The following is a 22,248-nucleotide window of genomic DNA, read 5'->3' as shown; positions in this document are numbered from 1 at the left end:
CCTAAATAATAATAATAATAATAATAATAATAATAATAACAATAATAATAATAATAATAATATAAATAATAATGCATAGGTTTTATATAGAGCTTTTCAGGACACTCAGATGCTTTTCATTGCATTATTCATTCCCTCCATACTCGATGGTGGTAAACTACGTATGTAACCACAGCTGCCCTGGGGCAGACTGACGGAGGACAGGCTGCCAATCTGCGCCATCAGCCCCTCCGACGACCACCAACCACTCACTCTCACACTGCATTCACTATAAACTATAAAACCATCTCCATTTACAAATATAACATGAAATGTCCAGAACCCTGAGGTCCTTAAGAAGAGGTTTACTCAGTGTTCCTACCTCCTCACCTGTGGAACAAACTTCCTGATAATATGAGAACTGCTGACACACACTGTTCTTCTAAATCAGGACTTAAAACATTATTTGTGCAGCTTTTTATATAAACAATGGACTTTATTACCTTTATCCTAATAAAGCTCTTACCTTATTTATTCTCCTTATTATGGTGAAATGGTGAACGGAAAATGGATTTCACTTTTCCACTGCTTGAGCTTTTCCCAAAGCAGTTTACATTGGTGATCACATTCACCCATTTCTATACAAATTCACACACCAATGGCTGCCATGCAAGGCGCTCAGTCCATCCATTGGAAGCAATTATGCTGTTTGAAATCCCTTCAACTCACATTAGGAAAAGTGATTGAGTTGAAAATTACTCCTTGAAATTAATTGCGGATTAATATTTGAGGCGATGCAGTGCATTGCTTCCTCCTCTCATGTAGAAATGGATTATTTCTGTGTTGCATTTGTAGAGTGAGTCCGTTCTCTGACCAGAGGACATAATATTTGTGGGTGATTTGGGATGCCAAATACAAATATGGGAAAAGCGCAAAGTAGGTTGATCTGTTTTTTTTAATTCCTTTAACTTACATTTCGAAGTGTGATAGAGTTGAAAATTGCCGTTTAAAATTAATCACTGATGAATATTTGAAGTGATGCAGTGAAGAGCTTCTTCCGCTCATGTCGAAATCCATCTTTTCTATGTTGGATACGTAGAGCTCCTCCGCTCATGTGAAGAGTTATTATTTCGACGTTGGATGCGTCGTGTGAACAGTGTGATGTGTACAATATTTACAACATGGGAAAAGCTCGAAGTAAAGTTGATCCATTAAAGAGATGTGTGTGTGAGAGAGAACACGAGAGGAAGTATTTCATACTCTCAATCACTTAATCATATGATTCTTGATCGCTTGCTTTTCATTCATTCATTCATTTTCTCCCTCTTATCCGTTTCCGGGTCGCGGGGGTGTCAGTCTGAGCACCGTCACCCAGATCACAATGCACCGATTAAGAACCTTCCTGCAGGTGGGGAGCCCACAGGAAGCTTGCTTTTCATTTCTTTGAAAATCAAAGTGAATTGCGTTGTGTCTGAATAGTGCTCCCTAAATAAGTGTGCCTGGCCTTGCACTACATAATCTCTGCACTGCAGCTTTGGCATGTTCAGCACAAATCACATTTAGGCGTTGCAGATCTCCAACTGCAGCACAAGTTTTCGGCTGGTGCTTTTGCCGAATTCCCGAAACCAACTTGCACGTCCATCACCGCAAACATTCACTCCACTTCCTTTTGTCCAACTCTCGTCATTGTTTGATAGCGCGGCTTCACCCCCACCCTTTTGAAAAACTCCCCTTTGTGATGTGTTGAAGGAACTCCTTAAAGATTTGAGATTCAAAGTGTACAAAGCCGCCACATTCATGAGCTCTGTTGTAAAAAGATTTAACACAGACGACAAACAATAAGCAGACTCTGAAATCTCCTTATTCCTTACATATTTTTTTAAGTCCTGCAACTCAGAAGTTGACTCAAATCACTGACAATCTTGAAGCGTCCTTGAACTAGTCAACAAGGAAGGGGAGAATCAAATCTCTTCATGAGGATGGGGATTGATTTTTAAATATATGGCAGAAAATTTGTCATCAGTTTTCTTTTTTCTTTATGTGAAGTCCTTCTTCAAAAATGCAGACAAAAGAGAGTAAACCCACTGTAACCCTGAGATTGACCAGAAACTCTCAGCTGCCACTGACTTGATCAGATTCAAACCAATTTCTAGAAAACTGACTCACCCAATCAGCTCCAGATGCAGAACTGCTCAGATATGAACTACGATTTGGAAGAAATGGTCTGTTTCCAAGCCGCTCTGAATACAAACTGGTTGATCTGCGTGACCAAGTCTGGATTCAGACTCAGTTGCACAAAGTTTAATCATTTAAGGACATATTCTGGAAACGAAAGATTAGTAGACAGTTCCAGAAAACACATTTCATATCTGACATTTCCTTAGACACAGAACTGATTAGATACAAACCAGTTCTGTAAAACAGGGTCCGTAAGACCAGATCAGATTATAGGAGTAGTTACACATCAGACAAGGAGACAAGAACTTCTCAGAGATGCTGACCTAACCAGTCGTTGAACTTTTTGACCTCGGAGGGTAGTCCCAGCTCAGTAAAGTCACCGGCATGGATGAACACATCTCCGTATGGCATCTGGATAGCGTCGGTGCGGGAGTGGGTGTCAGAGATGCACACAAAGCGCGTGTAGCCCGGTGGTTTGGGGGTGTCATGGGGCATCGGGTCCACCCTGAAGAAAGACACAGTGCAAAACATAGGGAAGGTAAGCAAGGGGGAGAAAGGGGTCATTGCAGGATGTTGGTTAGAAACACTGGAGGAGGAGAAGATGCAGCTCTAGTATGTGAAGTCTCTGTGGTGAGAGACTGACACTGAAAGAAGTTTTGAATTAATGTGGAGCAGAGAAATCCTCCCCACAGGCAGAGGCAGTAAAGGAAAGAAGAAACGTGGAGAGGAACGGCAGCAAGAGGCCACAATAAAAACTGAGCATACAGAAAGACAGAAAGAGAAATGTGCCAAGATGGGAAAAGAATAAAGCAGAGATCTAGAAAAAGAGCATCGTCCTGTGGGATTTCCAGCCAGCGTGTGGATCCGCGGATCCTTCAGGGGGAAGGAGGGGAGCTGGTGAACAACCATGGCCCATTTTAAGTGAGCTTTCCTCCAGGTACAATAACACCCAACCCTGCCTCTGCCTCCGCCTCCTCCTCCGCCTCCTCCTCCTCCTCCTCCTCCTCCTCCTCCTCCTCCTCCTCCTCCTCACCACCACAAAACATGAGGGGAAGTGGGAAGGCTGATCTACGTGCATATAATACAGTCGGCAAGAAGTGAGTCACAAAGTAATAAAACACAAGGGGGTTCATGAAAAAAAGAGGCTTCACTTCCACAAGTGAGCATACACAAGTATAAGAGAATGTAAAGTGCAGTTTTATGGAGCCCCACAGAGAAACACTCTTAGCGTCAGTGAAACTGGGTTTTAAAGGCAATTTCCATGGTTATATAAAGTGTAGTTTGCCGAAAGTCTGAACTTACAAATTAAATAGGAAAAAGTCAGATAACAGCCAACAAACTGCCAGTTACTGTAAACAACCCACAATAAGGCTGCTGACTAGTAGGAGCAAAACCAGCTTAATGCAGCAAGGTCATCAGGTTTAAATTAATATTTCTATATGGGAACCAAAATCGTAGCAAAAGCAGCTTTACTGGATGTCTCCTTATAGTTTTCTGGCAATATTGTGGTACTGGAATACTCCCAAGATTTTCTGGGAATGTGATGCCACTCAGAACTCCAGAACCCCAAGAGAATTTAGCAATTGAAAAGCACGATACATACCATGTGAACACTTGGGGACACAGAGGAAACGATCATATAAGGTCATTTTTGCTGGATTGGAATACTGCAGGAATGAATCCAGCGCCGCTCCAGCCTGCACAAACCTATTTAGCTTCTTCAGTTTTGGACCAATCCTGCTGAACCAAACTCCTGCTCTGTAACTCGTTTCCCTCTAATGCTCAACTGACTGTTCTGAGGAAGGCTACCAGATCTTTCTCCACCTGGCTGCTGCACCTGCACACCACCCATCTTCCTCACCACCGGCCACTCCGCTCACTTTTCCCTACTTCCAGGTTAATCAGTCAGTATACTCTGGTCTTTTGCAAGGTCGTGGTGGGTTCTGTAGAGTTGTTGAGTCGTTGTTTTTCTGTGCTACTTTTTCTTGGCTTTTCCTAAAACTAGTTTGATCGCGTTTCAGTCTTTAGTGGGTTCCGTTTCAGTTACGCAACAAGTGTTTGGCCTGTCTCCTCTGTCACAATCCTCGATTAGTCACGTTTCCCTCCTCCTGACTACTATACTTTATATTCACATTTTAAATGGTTCAGGTATATCTGGCTCTTTGGATTTTGTGTATGGAATCACTTCCTTTTGTAAATAAAAGTACAGTCATTGAACTCCTGATCTGCTGTCTCTGTCTAAATCGTGACACAAGCTGCTTCTCTTTTACAGGCTTGTTTCTCTTGCTCAGTGGCGTAAGCGGCAGTCAGTGTGCAGAAGATGCATGCAGCCTCGTTGACTTCCATTTTCTACCCACCTTTTGCTGTATTTTAAAAAAAATTTAAATCACTTTGGACTCGTTCTTTCAGTTGTGCTGTTGAGCTTTTCCCCACTCTATCCAACATGCCTATTTTGTTGGACTTGGTGGTGATTGGACTTTTCTTCTTTACTTTCCGACGACTTGTGTACACGAGGGAACAGCTGATGCCACTCAACAAAGAGGGAGAACGAAGCATCGGAAAAAGATGGATTGCAACATCAGAGACAATGGCGACTTAAGGGAATGAATTTCATGATGCAAGTCCAGTCGCTCATCATGGGGAACGCCAGCTCTTTTTCAAGGATTTCCATCTGGAGTTAATTAAGTATGTCTATTATACTCTACTCTATAACTTAAACTGTACAATCGTTGTCATCTTAGAGCAGGGGTATCAAAATAAAACTATTTTCAGTAGTTATCATGTTATCAAGTGTCCAAAATATTAATCAGGCTTATCCTGTAATGATGTGGCTTCTGAGGCTCAGGTGTGTATAAAACAGCAGTCGGGTACTCTTACAGAGAGTTTATTATAAAAAGTAAAGGAATTGGACAAGAACTAAACTGAAAGTGACAGTCTTAACTCTGAGTGGTGTTCGTTCGTCAAAGCGAGGCTTTGTTTCATCCATGGAAGTTTTTCAGAAGCGGGTCTCTAAGTTGAGTTTCCACCGGGCTCCGGTGGCAGACGGTCGAGGCTGAGTTGCAGGGCAGCAGGAGAAGCTGGTGAGGCCAGAGTCAGCTCCGATCAGGACTAAGGGCCAGAGTCAGCTCCGATCAGGAAGAAGGGCCAGAGTCAGCTCCGATCAGGAAGAAGCGAGAGCCAAGATAAGCGGGTCGTTAGAGTGCTAAGATCCAGCGCTGAGTGGAGTCGGGCACCCGTTTAAGAAGTGCAGACGATCAGGAGAAAGGAGCTCCACCCGGTGTAGCAGCTGGCAGCTGAACCGAATCAGGTCATTAATGACCCCAGTGTCTCCACTTCCTCAAACACAACAAGGGGGAGGAGAGAAAGAACAGGGAAACCCAAGTGTTTGCCAACAGCGCCCCTATGAGGCCACTGAGGAGTGGGGCATGACAGTACCCCCCCTCTACGTGCGCCTCCTGGCGCACGACCCAGACAGCCCGGATTTTGTCTGTGGAAGTTACGGATTAAATCTGGGTCTACAATGCGCCTCCGGGGAACCCAGGAACGTTCCTCGGGGCCATAGACCTCCCAGTCAACAAGGTACTGGAGTCCTCGTCCCCAGCGACGGACATTCACTAGTCGGCGCACCGAATAGACCAGGCCGCCATCCAACATCCTGGGTGGCAGAGGGGGACGGACAGGGGGGGCCAGGTCATTCTCCTCCACCAGATTTACCTGGGATACATGAAAAGTGGGGTGAATGCGCTTAGAGGAGGGAAGCTTAAGGTGTACCGCACTAGGGTTGATGATCCTCTCAATCTCAAACGGTCCCACTTAGCGAGGCGCCAGCTTCCTGGACTCTACTCTCAGTGGAAGCTCTCTATCTCCTGGTTAAGCCTCTTCGTTTGGCCATTGGACTGAGGGTGAAACCCGGATGACAAGCTCACCTTGGCTCCCAGCGCAGTACAAAAGGCCCACCAAACCTCGGATGTGAACTGGGGTCCACGGTCAGAGGGGATTCCATGCACCCGGAACACCTCAGCCACCAGCAGGTCTGCAATCTCCTTAGCTGTGGGGAGCTTTGAGAGGGCAACCAAATGTGCAACCTTGGAAAAAGGTTCCACTATAGTTAGGATAATGGTCTTACTGTTGGAGGGGGGAAGGCCAGTGACGAAGTCGACTGCAATGTGGGACCATGGACGACTTGGAATGGGCAGAGGTTCCAGGAGACCAGAGCTTGGTTGGTTGGAGGCTTTGTTCCGGGCGCAAATGGTGCAGGCTGCCACAGACCTCCTGGTGTCACGGTCCAAAGTGGGCCACCAGAACTTTTTGCCGCAGGACCCCCAAGGTGCGGGATATGCCCGGCTGGCAGGATAGGCGAGAGGAGTGAGCCCACTGCAGGACCTGAGAACATACAGGGTCAGGAACAAACATGGTATTAACAGGACCATCACCTGGGTCAGGTTGCTGCTGGAGAGCCTGTTGAACCACGTCCTCAATCTCCCAGGTGAGGGAACGGTGCAGGTCTTGGGAAGTATCGGAGCAGGTGAGGGAGACGGTTCTTCTATGGAAAACTGACAGGACAGGGCGTCGGTTTGGCAGAGCGGATGTATTCAAGGTTCTTGTGATCAGTCCACACGATAAAAGGTTGTTCGGCTCCCTCCACCCAGTGCCTCCAATCCTCCAGGGCCAGTTTTACTGCTAGCAACTCCCGATTTCCAATGTCATAATTACGCTCCACCGAAGAGAGCCGTCGGGAGAAGAATGTGCAGGGGTGGAGCTTATTATCGGTGGGTGATTGTTCAGAGAGAACGGCCCTTACACTGGAGTCGGAGGCCTCCACCTCTACCACGAATTGGAGGCTGGGGTCGGGTTGGATGCGGATGGGTGCAGATGTAAAGCGATTCTTGAGCTCCTGAAACGCCTTGGAAGCTTCAGCGGTCGACACATACTGACGGGAGGTAGAGGTGAGGGCAGTGAGGGGGGCTGCCGTTCTGCTGTAATCTTGGATGAACCGCCGATAGAAATTGGCGAACCCAAGGAAGCGCTGGAGCTGCTAGCGGTCCTCAGGCAGCGGCCAGTCCAGAACAGCCATGAGTTTGGCAGGGTCCATCCTTATTTCATCTTGAGAAATGATGCATTCCAGAAATGATACTGTGTGTTTGTGAAACTCACACTTCTCAGCCTTGATGTCGAGTTGGTTCTTCTGGAGCCTCTCCAGGACTTGGCGGACGTGTTGGACATGTTCTTCGGGGTCACCGGAGTAAACCAAGATGTCATCCAGATAAATAAACACAAAACGATCGATCATATCTCTCAAGATGTCATTCATCAATTTCTGAAAAACAGCAGGGACATCCGTGAGTCCAAATGGCATCACCAGATACTCAAAGTGTCCAAGAGGGGTGTTGAAGGTGGTCTTCCACTCGTCTCCCTCCCGGATGCGTACCAAGTGATAGGCGTTTTGGAGATCCAACTTGATAAAGATGGTGGCGCCATGGAGGGGGGTAAAAGCTGAGTTGAGAAGAGGCAACGGGTACCGGTTCTTGATGGTGATGTCATTAAGGCCTCGGAAATCGATACATAGACGAAGTGAGCCATCTTTCTTACTCACAAAGAAAAATCCTGCTCCCACTGGGAACTGGATGTAGGTCTCCATAGCAGCACGTTCTGGTGGAGACAGTTTGTACAGACGACTGCGAGGCAATGTGGCCCCAGAGAGTAGATCGATCTGGCATAACCCTCGTAAGGGCGATGTGGGGGAAGGGACAGAGCCTTATTCTTACTGAAACCGGTGCCAGATCATGATATACAACTGGGACTGAGGAGAGATCCACTGCCTCGGGAGGTGTGGACCTCGGAGCTTCGGAGGGAGTCAGAGCTGAACTCAGGCAGTTATTCCTACAATGAAGATTCTGAGAGCTCACCTCCTCCTTCTCCCAGTTGATACGGGGGTTGTGACGCCTCAGCCAAGGGTAACCTAGGACCGGGAGGGTCAAGAGTGGTTGATCAGAAGGAATGTGAGAATCTCTCGGTGGTTCCCAGCGAAGACCAAGGTAACGGGGACAGTCTAATGGCTGACCTGGGCCAAGTGGAGACCATTGAGAGAGCGGGCTTCGAGCTTGGACTATAGTGAAACAGTAGGGATGTTGAGCTGACGAGCTTGTTGGAGATCCATAAAATTCTCCTCTGCTTCGGAGTCCACCGGCGCAGATACGGAAGTCTGAGTCATGAAACAGAGAGTACCGGTTAGTTGGAGACGTTGAGGAGAATTAGTGACAGTTCGGCTCACCAGCAACCCCTCCCCTACTGGGGAGCCCATCCGTTTTCCCGGACATAGGGGGCAGTTGGCAATATGGTGACCTGGCTCTCCGCAGTAGAGGCAGGCGTTGGTTGAACGGGATGGCTCCTCTCCTGCGGGCTAAGCCGAGCCCAGCCTAACTGCATGGGTTCTGGCTCCGTGACGGGTGACGAAGGCTTCATATTCCCCGGCTGGGCCTGAGGCAGAGACTTGGACTGGGTCCAACGGCGGGAGCGCTCACAGTGACGCTCCCGAATGCGGTTATCGATACTCATGCAGAGAAAGACGAGTCTTGGGCATTCACGGGCGGCCAATTCATCCTTGAGATGATCTGGGAGTCCCCGGAGGAAGACACTCTGGACGGCTTGATCGTTCCAACTGATTCCAGCGGCCAGAGTGTGGAACTCCACAGTGAACTCAGCCGCGCTGGGCGCGCCCTGGCGAATGAGCGTCAGGCATTCTCCAGCGTCCCTGCCTCGGACGGGGTGGTCGAAGAGCCTCTTCATCTCCTCTGTGAAGGATTGGTAGGACTGGCAAACTGGGGACTGGGCAGTTCCCTAATCCCTGGTGGTCCCAGACAGGAGTCCAAGCAGGTAGGCCACCAGAGCGTGGTCAGATGAGTAGCTTATGGGCTGTAGCTAAAAAACCAGGCCCACCTGGGTTAGGAAGACCTGACAGGAACCCAGGTCTCCCATTTACCCCTCGGGAGTGGGTGCAGGTGGCTCACGTGAGTTGCAGGTGTGCTGGGGACCTGGATTGATGGGTGGAGACGCTGGAACTTAAACCGAGGCACTAGATGAAGCAGAGAGAGCTGAGAACTGTGAGGTTCGCTGTGAGACCTGAAGTACTTGAAGTAGGGCGTTGTGATGACTCAACCGGGATTCTTGATTAGTTAACGCCTGCTGGACTGAGGCGCTCAAGTCTGCTCCTGGCTTGTTCTCCGCTGAGCTCATTATGGCTGGATCTTACAGTTATGATGTGGTTTCTGAGGCTCAGGTGTGGCTAAGACAGCAGGAGACAGTCGGGTACTCTTACAGAGAGTTTATTATAAAAAGTAAAGGAATTGGACAAGAACTAAACTGAAAGTGACAGTCTTAACTCTGAGTGGTGTTCCTCGTCGAAGAGCGAGGCTTTGTTTCATCCATGGAAGTTTTTCAGAAGCGGGTCTCTTACTTGAGTTTCCACCGGGCTCCGGTGGCAGACGGTCGAGGCTGAGTTGCAGGGCAGCAGGAGAAGCTGGTGGGGCCAGAGTCAGCTCCGATCAGGAAGAAGCAAGAGCCAAGATAAACGGGTCGTTAGAGTGCTAAGATCCAGCACCGAGTGGAGTCGGGCACCCGTTTAAGAAGTGCAGATGATCAGGAGAAACGACCACCCGGTGTAGCAGCTGGCAGCTGAACCGAATCAGGTCATTAATGACCCCAGTGTCTCCACTTCCTCAAACACAACAAGGGGGAGGAGAGAAAGAAGAGGGAAACCCAAGTGTTTGCCAACAGCGCCCCTATGAGGCCACTGAGGAGTGGGGCATGACATATCCACAGCGCGAGATCTGGTTATGAGGTTTAACAGTCTACATTATATTGAAGTAATGATTGGACAACATATACCATGATTTTGACAACCACCCTTTGTGTCCAGTGGTTTGAGTCCGTCCATCGTCTTGAATGCAAATAAACAAGCATTTAAAAAAGAAATGATAGCAATCGTTGATGAGTTGACGTGATAACATAACCAATAGCTTTGCCTTTCACATTGCAATATAATTGGCACTTGCCGAGATTTAAAATCTTATTTTTATAATAGTAATAATAATCAATTTTATTTCAAGGCGCCTTTCTTGGCACTCTAGGACACCTTACAATTGGTTAAAACGGTGCATTAAAACAGTAAAAACAGCAGTAATAACAACACAGGGCAACTGGCATCATAAGGAATAAACAGTTTTGAAAGACGATTGATGATTCATAGATGGAAGTAGGCAGACCGGTTAATGTTATTGATGGGAGATTGGAATGATAGAGTCGAGGATGACACCCAGAATCTTAACGTTGGGGGGGGGAGAATGGAGGAGTTGTCAATGTTGATAGAGAAGCTGCTGGTTTTGGATAAAGTGGATTTGGTGCCAATGAGAAGGTTTTCAGTTTTATTGCTGTTTAATTTAAAAAAAATTGAGGGTGAAGCAGGTTTTTATTTCAGAGATACAATCAGTGAGGGAGGTGGGTGGGAGGGCGGGAGAGGGTTTAGTGGTGAGGCAGAGCTGGATGTCATCCGCGTAGCAGTGGAATTGTATGTTAAATTTTCGGAAGATATCGTCGAGTGGAAGGAGATAAATAATGGAGGAGGACAGCGCCCTGGGGCACACCTGTGGTGACAGAGAAAGGGACGGACTTACAGGAGTTTAGACAGAGATAATTTGGCATGTAAAAGTTGTTTAATTATGCTAGTGCTTGATTTTAGAGTATAATCTTAAATTTAGATTAAAAAATCTTATTTCATGATTTCTTATCAAGTAAAATTTACTTGGTGGATGGACATATAATTTCACTAGTTTTAAATAATTCACTTTAGTGTTTATATCTTACATTGCGGCTACCCTTTTATGTAGTGCACCTATTTCCTTATATCAGGATTATTTGTCAAACAATCTAAAAATATATAGCCATGCCTTTTCCGAAAAAGGCATCCCCCTGAAACCAGGCAGATCTCTTTATGTCACCCCCCCTCTAAAGGTCTTCTGCTAAAGGAAGTCCACCCCAACACGAGAAGGAAGCCAGAAGTCGAGGAGCACTCACATGTGGACGTGCGGTGGCTGGAAGCGCCCCTGGTTGATGTTGTAGAAGGTGAAGGCCTGAGTGGGGTTGGTGCTGTACTCGTCCACCTCCACCGCCGTCCGGCCGCCTCTGGTAGCGTGTGTGGACTGAGCCTGCGACTGCGACTGCGACTGCGACTGCGACTGCTGCTGCCGCCTCGCTGCCATGATCTCTGACAGTGTGAAGGCCATGGCACAGCGGAGAAGAGGAGGAGGAGAATTGAGGGGGGGGGGTGTCTGTTGCTTTTCTGCTGTTCTTTAAGACAGCGAGGGGATGGTCCTGAGGAGGGAGCTGCTTGGGGCTCGGGGGTGGGCGGCGTCCAAAGGCTCAAACAGGCGCTGAGCTCAAGGACCAGGTGACCCGAGGAGAGAACATTACCTCCCTCTTCTTCTTTACCTGAAAGCAGAACACAGAACGTACATAACTGACATGTCTGTCGAGTTATTTCAACATCAACCCTGCTGAAAGCCATTAAAATGACCTTTTTCTTTTACGCAATTTGATTTGTAGAGATTTAAACATTTGTTAAAACGAGAAATTACAAGAAAAAAAGTTTTTAAAAAATTTGCAAAAATCCAATGGGTGTCCCTTCAGTTATAGCAAAAAGACATTATCCATCAAGTTTTTCATCAAGTAACTTATTGTAGTACTGACTTATACTCGCAATAAAGGTTATTTCATGTTATCTTGACCAATGTTGTTCAAGCTTGTGTGCCACTAAGGATATTATTAGAATTTACGGCAGGCTGAAACAGAAGAATATTTAGACTTATAATGACACTGATGAGCAGTAATGCGGTAGATGTAACACATTACTCTATTACGATTACTTTTTCCAATGAAGTGAAGTAAGGGATTGTATACATTTGCAAAAACAGTAATTAATTACTGTTACTTTCCCACAAGCAGGCAAGTTACTGCGTTACTAAACCGTGATTTGTTATTTTGTCTGGTGACAATCACGTGTGAGCGGCGCAGCGTCAGTGGTGAACAGCAGTAGTGATAGTAGTGATATCAAGTTGGAGCGCAGGAGAGAGCAGGACCATGCAGCGTTTGATGCTCGGAAATACCGACATTACTTTGAGTTCGACTCAGTAAGAGGTGACAAAAGCCTTAGCGTCCGCTGTGCACTCTGTGTGGACAGAAAACTTTTATCTACAGCGAGAAATTGCACCTCAAATCTGCGTGAGCAGCGAGCAACGTGAAACTCCAGCGACAGACAAGTAATCTGAATACATATGGCAGGACTTCTGCACCCCCTCCAGATCCACGAGCTCCAGTCCGAGCGCCACACAGTTGCCTGTACTGGAGAAGCCAGATCAGAAATGGTTGCACACTTTGAACAAGCCTTCATTCTCATGTTGTTTGGTTTCCCGTGTGAGCCCAGATGTACGCTGTGTTCTTCTCATTTGCTCTGAAGATATAATAAAATGAAATGATAAAAATGGTTTCATCGCCTGTCCCCTGTGTGTGTGTGTGTGTGTGTGTGTGTGTGTGTGTGTGTGTGTGTGTGTGTGTGTGTGTGTGTGTGTGTGTGTGTGTGTGTGTGTGTGTGTGTGTGTGTGTGTGTGTGTGTGTGTGTGTGTGAGAGAGGTTCCCAGTGAAACTTGGATTCAGCTTCACAATTAATTTTTTTTAGGCTCTGGCAACTTTCTGGGAGAGAGGTGCTGAGATGATGGGGAGGCTGGGAGACGGAGGTGATAATTTAGGGGGATTTGTGTGTGTGTGTGTGTGTGTGTGTGTGTGTGTGTGTGTGTGTGTGTGTGTGTGTGTGTGTGTGTGTGTGTGTGTGTGTGTGTGTGTGTGTGTGTGTGTGTGTGCGATGCTGGTGCATGCGCGGGGCGATGTCACTGTGTCATCTCCCCATTCCTCATTCACTGCAACCTCACACGCCGACATCACGCTGACGCTTCACACTTCACACCAAGCCTGTTTGTCGCAGGCAGATCCCACCATGCACCGCGGATGTTTCAGACGGTGTGTGTGTGTGTGAGTGTGTGTGAGTGTGTGTGTTGTGGGAAGGGGGGGGGGCTGATGTGTACGCAGACGGGGGGCATGCATATTTAAATGTGTTTCTGTCATCATGGATATGACAGTGACAGCCCCTCACACTGTCGGTGTCAGACAGAGAAATGCATTAGCAGATGCTGCCAGTGGAACCCACTGCGTTCACACACAGCTGCCCGAGCTCAGCCTGAACCTCACACACCCCCACTTTACTCACTTTGTCTGTCTGGAGCAGAACTGTCAACCTCATTCTAGTTCAGGGGCCACAGCGGCTCAGCTTAACCCCAGAGAGCCACACCGGTACAAGACTATGAGAAGCACTTCTTTTGTTGTTGCTGGCCAATGAAATTACTAAATTGCATCCTGTATATTTTATTTCCTGAAAAGTATGTTAGAAATAAAATGTGTTATTATTATAACTCAAGCACGTTCTGAAATCGCTGCTGTCTCAGTCATCAGGTTTGATCAATTACAGAACATCTTACATCTTTTCCACAAGATTTTTTCGACTTACTTACGTTATTCACAGACGTTATGACAAAGCAACATTAGCTGTTGGTTGTAATATTCTAAATGTATTGATATGTTTGGATAAAAGCTCACTCAGTATCATGGCTCTGGTCATGTCGTGTTGCTGATTTGAGCCTTTTTGCACATTTTTTAGGCCTCTTGTTCTCATTCAATAAAAATAAAGTCAATAAATGCTAAACACAGATTTTATTTCACATAAATTAAAAGTTACAAATCATAAAATAGCTGCTTCGATTGATGTTCACCCTCCATTCATTCATATAAAGTCAACTAAAGCTGTTGTTGCTTTTTACCATTAAAAGAGTGAAAATCACAAAACTAATAATAAAAGGTAGAGAAAAAACCAAGCTTTAGTAAAATGACTGTTCTCACATGGTAGAAAGTAACTCAGCAGATCAACTCATTAACACTAGAACTGAACAAAGTAGATTCTCAACCTGCCCCATTCAACTCTTCAAAATAAATCTGTAAAACATTTGGTTCAATGGATCTGGTAAGAGTTTATATCAGATGAAATAAAAATGCTGCCTCTTATTTTGTTTGGTTTAGTTTCTTCTACTCCTGTGCAGATTTATGACTTCTTCACTTTGCGTAAGTTGGTTTTATGTTTCTGAGCGAAGCAGCTTGGACGAGTGTCAGGGCCACTGAAGTACTGAACATTGGGAAGTTAAAAAAAAAGAACCTCGTGTGCTTCAGAAAGAAAGTAGAAACTCAAAGTTGAGATTTTGTGTGTTTTGTGTTTTTTTCATACGAAGTGGAGACGTCTGTCCGTCCCTCATCATTTTCCCGCGGATGTAAAATCACATCAAATCACTTAATTGTGACTATATAGTGTTGCTTACTGCTTATGGACGTGTGATTTTACACAGGATTTCCTTGTTTGTCCTTCGTACTCAATGAACACACATGACCGAGAGCTGCAGAGTCCTGATACTGATGATAACTGCACTGTGTTTATGAGCTGAAGCCGTTCTTAAGCATCGTTGCACCACTTCATTAAACTGCTTGCAGTGCATTTTATAGAAGCAGTCACATGCGCTGGCATGTGGATGGACGGACCTTTCCACTTTAAAAAACAACAACAAACAACTTCTCTGTGAGAAAAATATCTCGACTTTGATTTTAGACTTTTTTCTGAAGCGCATGAGGTTTTGTTTTTAACCTCACTTTTTCTTTCCTTCAATGGCCCAAATACAAATACTCTGTGACCAGTAACAGTGACCCAAACTGTTATAAAATAAAACATAAATATATATATATATATATATATATATATATATATATATATATATATATATATATATATATATATATATATATATATACAGAGACCCCACAGTCAGGTCTCTGTGTGCTCCATCGTTGTGCTCCACCTGTGTCTACCCTTTCCCTGGACATTTAGACTCTCCCTCTGTTGTCCTGGTCGGATCTTCTCGTCAACATGTCTCGCCTCTCGTCATCTTGTCACTCCTCTCGTCGTGTCTCTCTTGTGTCCCTGCATTTTCCTCCTGTTCCCTGGACTTTGCTTCAATAAACCTGGTTTTTATGGATCTTCTGTGAGTCTGCGTTTGGGTCCACTCGACATAACCCTGACACAACACACACACACACACACACACACACACACACACACACACACACACACACACACACACACACACACACACACACACACACACACACACACACACACACACACACACACACACAGGACCACCTCCCATATTTCCGGCCCTCTAGGTCACTCTCAGTCAGCTGTCCATCCAGAACAGGGAGCCTCACCGTCCCTCCCCCCCCCCCCCCCCCCCAAATCCAGGCCACGACCTGGAGCGCGGCAGCAGGGGCCAGCCCGCCCGGCTCCATGACAGTGAGCGCTCTCCTTTCTCTGAACTTCTCTCTTGCTCGATGTGTCTTCCTCAGCTCCCCTCGGACCACCTGTAAGGTGGAGGACTTGCCTCTGTGTTTAAGTCCACTACCGGGAGGCTCTGTTTGACAGCTGCTCCAGCTTTTTGAGCCAAACTTCCCCATGATGACTCCACTGTGCATGGTCGTGTACTGTCCTCCAAAGTCCAACAAGTCCTAACTCCACAACCAAAATGGACACGCTTGTAATTCACTATGATTGGCTGGTCAGGGGCTCTTGAAACTCAGCATAGAACTGCAACAGCTCCATTGTTCCTGATGTTGCAGTTCTATGCTGACATGCTGCCGCAGCGCATAGAACTGAAACATGTCAAATGCCGAGATGATTCTACCATCTCTCTGTTTTGTCAGATCATCAACACGTTCTAATTCTTCATGATCTAATATCGCTGTATCGTACACCCCTACTGTGAGTCTAGACCTCTGGTCACAGAGTTTCTCAGTCTTAGACTCCTCAACTCTATTCAGTCTGTCACTGGTCTGACTCATGAAAAAGGTCACACATGGGACCTTCTGCTATCGTATGGTTTGTTTGACATCATTGAAATATGCAACGTCGAATAGAGCAAGTATTTATATATTATATTATATAAAATACTTGCTCTATTCGACCTGCCTGCAGATTCACTGAGAGAAAGTGGAAAAAGGAGAACTTGCAAGTTTTATTTGAAATCTTATAGGATACACTATTTAAATACCAGAAACCTGTAAAAGGTGCTAAATCTAAATTTGTATCTCACCTTGTTGCCAGCAACTGCCAAAGATCTCAAGTTCTTTTGAATATTTTAAACTCTCTTGTTAATCTTTGTAAATCCTCTGATCTAGTTGTCCCATCAATACCTGTGTGATTTTTTGTTTTTTATTGACAAAGTGTCTAGTCCAGTTTTCCCATCTATCTCCCTTGTCGCTGATCCCTCTGTCCCTCTGCCCAGCTGCCTTCCAGCAGGTTGAGTTAATTCCAGTAACAACCTTGTCCAACATGGTCAAGCATCTCCAGCCTTTCTGCCTGTTAATCAAAAATGTTTTTAATTCTTTTGGGGTCAAGTAATTTAAATTTTGTTTACACATCTCTCGGCTTAGGATATGTTCCAGCTGCATGTAAACATGCTGTTGTGCAACCTCTTTTAAAGAACAATCTGGACCCTTCAGTTTTCATCATTTCGAGACCCAGCTCTAAAATAGTTCAAGTCATATCTCGCAAAAAGCTTTTCTGTGGCCCCCCCAGGGGTCTATTTTCCACCTAACTACCTGGGGTCCATTTCTAAGAAACATAACATTACCCTGTTTTGCAGATGATGTCCAGATTTACTCACCAATTAGAAAGAAAACCACAGGCTCATCGCAGCCATTACTTAGCTGCTGAAAAGATTATTCTTAAATCACTAACATCATGGTTGGATATACATTTTCTTTGTCTCAATGAAACCAAAACAAGAGTTTGTTTTATGCCATCCAGATCAACTGCTTTTGGCCCTCTGGAAATCTATAATCGACCCGTTTAGAAATTATCTGGGGGTGATGTTTGACAGTGTTTTTAAAGTTAACAAACAAATCAGTCCTGTTGTCAAAACTGGATTCTCACAGTTGAGGCTGTTGGTGAAGATAAAGTGCTATCTCTCCCACAACATCTTTGAGAGAGTCATACAGGCCTTCAACACATCGAGGCTGGGCCACTGCATCTCTCTGTATATCTGATCAGATGTCTCTTCGTCGGCTCCAGCTGGTACAAAGTGCTGCAAATGGTGCAAAATCCAACTTCTGACAGGGACAAAGTAACAGAAGATCCCTGCAGTTAGAGCCTCACTCTACTGGCTTGTATTGCTTGTTAAGGTGTTAAATGGGAACCTTCTTATTTATCTGAGCTTTTACATGTCCATGCTCCAGTTATATCACTGAGGTCAGCTAATCTGCAGGGGCCTAAATTATAAAGGTTGCTTACGCACAAAACTGGTCCTGAAAGATGCATACGCCACTTCCTATGCAATGTTTGTGATCTAAAAAAATAAACTGCAGGAGAATGTGGGTAACGCTACGCAAACTTAGAACCTTGTGCAGCACATTCTGGAGACGGGGAACCTGCAGCGCTGATGGTGAGGTGGAGAATTGAAGCCAGATTTATCTCACACATTTAATATCTTTAAATATCAGACTTATAGATCCACGTAATCATAAACAGCCAAGCTGCAGTGGGATAGATATTTCTTTAGTGGAACGTTACTGCTGAATCAGCAGCACCATGTTCATATGTCATCGTTTCATCTTCTAAAGATCCAGAGCTGATAGAGCTGATTGATTATCAATTGTGACAAAGTGTGTAACAATCAGTCTCATTTCAGAGTGAACACATAAATAGCGTTACATGTAAAATAAAGAAATTAAAGATTTTATATTGCTTATTTTATTATCATACATATGTGATACGTAATACAGTTTAGTATATTTTTATCTGTGAATTTTCTTGGACACATTGTGAGTAAGGATGGCATTTCAACTGATCCTGAGAAAGTCAGAGCTGTTGTTGCCTTGGATGAGAAGGATTTAATGGAGGAAGGCTCCGGTGTACCCTGTCCCACCAAAATCAGATCTTTCCTTGGTATGGTTGGATTTTATCAACAGTTCTTTGAAGGCGACTCCTCTATCAGTAAACCTCTGTTTGTGCTGACATGTGGTATGAAGAGGCCACGTCAGACCCAGGGTAAACGGAAACCCCCTGTAACCAGGAAACTATCCTCTGCTGACTGGACCCCAGAATGTAGTGACGCGTTCAGGAAGCTAAAGCAGGCTCTGTTGGAAAATGCCACTCTTGCCCATCCCGACTTCACTAAGCCTTTCCTGTTATCAGTTGATGCCTCCTCCAACGGTCTTGGGGCTGTGCTGTCTCAGCCGGCTGACCATGGAGATGTTGCACGTCCTGTTGCATTTGCCAGCAAGTCGCTTAACTATGCACAATCACGCTATCCTGCTCATAGACTGGAGTTTCTGGCACTTAAGTGGGCTGTTTGTGATAAATTCAGTCATTGGCTGAAGGTCACCCATTTACCGTTTGGACTGACACCCCACTTGATGTTCATTCTCAGTAAGCTGGCTCCTTGTGACTTTGGAATTAAGAACATTCTTGGCCCTAAAAATGTAGTGGCAGACGCCCTCACCTGTGAGCCATTTGTGCGACCTATTGTGCTGCAGCGCCTCACAAGAGTCCCTTATGGTGCGCTCCTGGAGGAAGCGAGAGCCTTGAACCTCGACAAAGACTAAAACTTACTAATACGTTGTACCCCCTGCTCTAAAAGGGAGCATTCTCAAAGGTGTCCATGACGAGGCGGGTCATCAGGGGCAGAAGCGGACACTCTACCTGGCCAGACAGCGGTTCTATTGGCTTGGAACGGAAGGAGATGTGAAGGAGTATGTATGGTGCTGTCGTTGCTGTGTGTTCAGCAAGTCTCCTGAACCTGAAGCCAGAGCACCATATGAGAGTGTTAAGACCACCAGACCTCTTGAGTTGGTTTGCATAGACTTTTGGTCTGCGGAGGACTCTTCCAACAAGTCCCTTGATGTGCTTGTGGTGACTGATCATTTTACTAAGCTGGCCCAGGCCTATCTCTGTCCCAACCAGTCGGCTAAGGTTGTTGCGCAGCAGCTCTGGAACAACTTCTTTTGTGTCTATTTTGTGTCTATGGCTTCCGAGAACAGGTGCACTCAGACCAAGGGGCCAACTTTGAGATGCTCCAGGTTGCTGGGGTGGAGAAATCCCATACAACTCCACTACCACCCCATGGGCAATGGCGCAGTTGAGAGGTTCAATCGCACCCTTGGCAATATGATCAGAGCGCTTCCACCCAAAGCCAAACAGAGATGGCCACAGTTGTTGAAATCTCTCACCTTTTCATATAATTCCACCGTCCATGAGACCACAGGCTTTGCTCCTTTGCAGCTGATGTTCAGCAGGACCCCAAGGCTGCCTGTAGACCTGATGTTTGAGTGTGCACTTTTGAATGATCAGGTGGTGGATTATGATGCCTACGTGCACCACCTCAGGAAGGACTTGGCAGATGCTGTGAGGATTGCCCAAACCTCAACACAGACCCAACCGGAGAGACAAACTGACCTTTACAACCGCAAGCTGAAAGGTGCACCGGTGGATGTTGGAGACAGAGTCCTTTTGGCCAACAAAGGAGAACACAGAAAGAAGAAGCTTGCTGATCACTGGGACAACCACCTCTACACTGTTGTTGAAAAATTTGACAACACTCATACCTTCAGGCTCAAGAACTGTGACACAGACAGAAAGTGGTCCACAGGAACCTTATTATGCCCGTGAATTTCCTGCCTATTCCTGTCAACCCAGCGGCCTGTGGCTCCTTTGTCAGTGATCTGACTGATGGGGATCTGGACGAATCTGTGCTGAATTTGAGCATTGAGGGCTCTTCTGTACTGTCTGGCTGGGGGGGTCCTCTCTGCATTCTCAGTCTGGTTCTTTCTGGTCTGAGGTGTGGCACTTTGAGGTGGTTCGCTGGGGCCTCCCCGGGTCTGGGGGGGCTGCCTGCCGGTGGCGGTGTCCGGGCCCTATGGCCTCAGGCCCCGGGGTGATGCTACAGGTCCCCCCACAACAGTTCCGGCCAAACCACACACACACACACACACACAAACACACACACACACACACACACACACACACACACACACACACACACACACACATTTCCACTCCTCGTGAGATGTGTTGCTGATATTTCTTGTTCTCTGTCATCATTCATTCAAATTTCAAAATCATGTTCCTCTTTTGTTGTTGCTTCTTTGTTAATTCATGTTCCTGCTTCATGTTACTGTCTAGATAGAGCTGCTCAGGCTGGTTAATCTAGAAAATCATGTTACCGTCTAGATAGAGCTGCTCAGGCTGGTTTAATCTCGAAAATCATGTTTCCGTCTAGATAGAGCTGCTCAGGCTGGTTTAATCTAGAAAATCATGTTACCGTCTACATAGAGCTGCTCAGGCTGGTTAATCTAGAAAATAATGTTACCGTCTAGATAGAGCTGCTCAGGTGGGTTTAATCTTGAAAATCATGTTACTGTCTAGATAGAGCGGCTCAGGCTGGTTTAATCTAAGAAAGCATCTTTCTGTCTAGATAGAGCTGCTCAGGCTGGTTTAATCCAGAAAATCATGTTACTGTCTACATAGAGCTGCTCAGGCTGGTTAATCTAGAAAATAATGTTACCGTCTAGATAGAGCTGCTCAGGCTGGTTTAATCTTGAAAATCATGTTACCGTCTAGATGGAGCTGCTCAGGCTGGTTTAATCTAAGAAATCATCTTTCTGTCTAGATAGAGCTGCTCAGGCTGGTTTAATCTAGAAAATCATGTTACCGTCTACATAGAGCTGCTCAGGATGGTTTAATCTAGAAAATAATGTTACCGTCTAGATAGAGCTGCTCAGGCTGGTTTAATCTAGAAAATCATGTTACCGTCTACATAGAGCTGCTCAGGCTGGTTTAATCTTGAAAATCATGTTACCGTCTAGATAGAGCTGCTCAGGCTGGTTTAATCTAAGAAATCATCTTTCTGTCTAGATAGAGCTGCTCAGGCTGGTTTAATCTAGAAAATCATGTTACCGTCTACATAGAGCTGCTCAGGATGGTTTAATCTAGAAAATAATGTTACCGTCTAGATAGAGCTGCTCAGGCTGGTTTAATCTAGAAAATCATGTTACCGTCTACATAGAGCTGCTCAGGCTGGTTAATCTAGAAAATAATGTTACCGTGTAGATAGAGCTGCTCAGGCTGGTTTAATCTTGAAAATCATGTTACCGTCTAGATAGAGCTGCTCAGGCTGGTTTAATCTAAGAAATCATCTTTCTGTCTAGATAGAGCTGCTCAGGCTGGTTTAATCCAGAAAATCATGTTACTGTCTACATAGAGCTGCTCAGGCTGGTTAATCTAGAAAATAATGTTACCGTCTAGATAGAGCTGCTCAGGCTGGTTTAATCTTGAAAATCATGTTACCGTCTAGATGGAGCTGCTCAGGCTGGTTTAATCTAAGAAATCATCTTTCTGTCTAGATAGAGCTGCTCAGGCTGGTTTAATCTAGAAAATCATGTTACCGTCTAGATGGAGCTGCTCAGGCTGGTTTAATCTAAGAAATCATCTTACTGTCTAGATAGAGCTGCTCAGGCTGGTTAATCTAGAAAATAATGTTACCGTCTAGATGGAGCTGCTCAGGCTGGTTTAATCTAAGAAATCATCTTACTGTCTAGATAGAGCTGCTCAGGCTGGTTTAATCTAGAAAATAATGTTACCGTCTAGATAGAGCTGCTCAGGCTGGTTTAATCTTGAAAATAATGTTACCGTCTACATAGAGCTGCTCAGGCTGGTTTAATCTTGAAAATCATGTTACTGTCTAGATGGAGCTGCTCAGGCTGGTTTAATCTAAGAAATCATCTTACTGTCTAGATAGAGCTGCTCAGGCTGGTTTAATCTAATAACAGTTGTAAAGTATTTGGATCAGTGTGATAACTGCAAATAATATATGTAGCACTAACAAGGGTATTGTATGT

The 22,248-nt window shown here is 45.5% G+C and overlaps 1 protein-coding gene across 1 annotated transcript in view; it reads right to left on the bottom strand.

Annotated features, from left to right (window-relative positions):
* The window catches only part of mpped1 (metallophosphoesterase domain containing 1), a gene marked incomplete at both ends in the record, with an annotated part of 129,328 nt that extends 117,893 nt beyond the window's left edge, over window positions 1-11,435 (bottom strand). The window contains 2 exons of the mRNA XM_080492544.1: window positions 2,481-2,662; window positions 11,227-11,435. Coding sequence (XP_080348670.1) covers window positions 2,481-2,662; window positions 11,227-11,435 — 391 coding nt within the window. The remainder of the gene's footprint in view (window positions 1-2,480; window positions 2,663-11,226) is intronic.
* Window positions 11,436-22,248: the final 10,813 nt, after the last annotated feature.

This window comes from Lipophrys pholis, assembly GCF_963383615.2.
Source record: "Lipophrys pholis genome assembly, chromosome: 22".
Taxonomy (NCBI): Eukaryota; Metazoa; Chordata; class Actinopteri; order Blenniiformes; family Blenniidae; genus Lipophrys; species Lipophrys pholis.
Note: the sequence above shows the minus strand (reverse complement) of the source record. Positions and strands in the feature narration are given on the sequence as shown.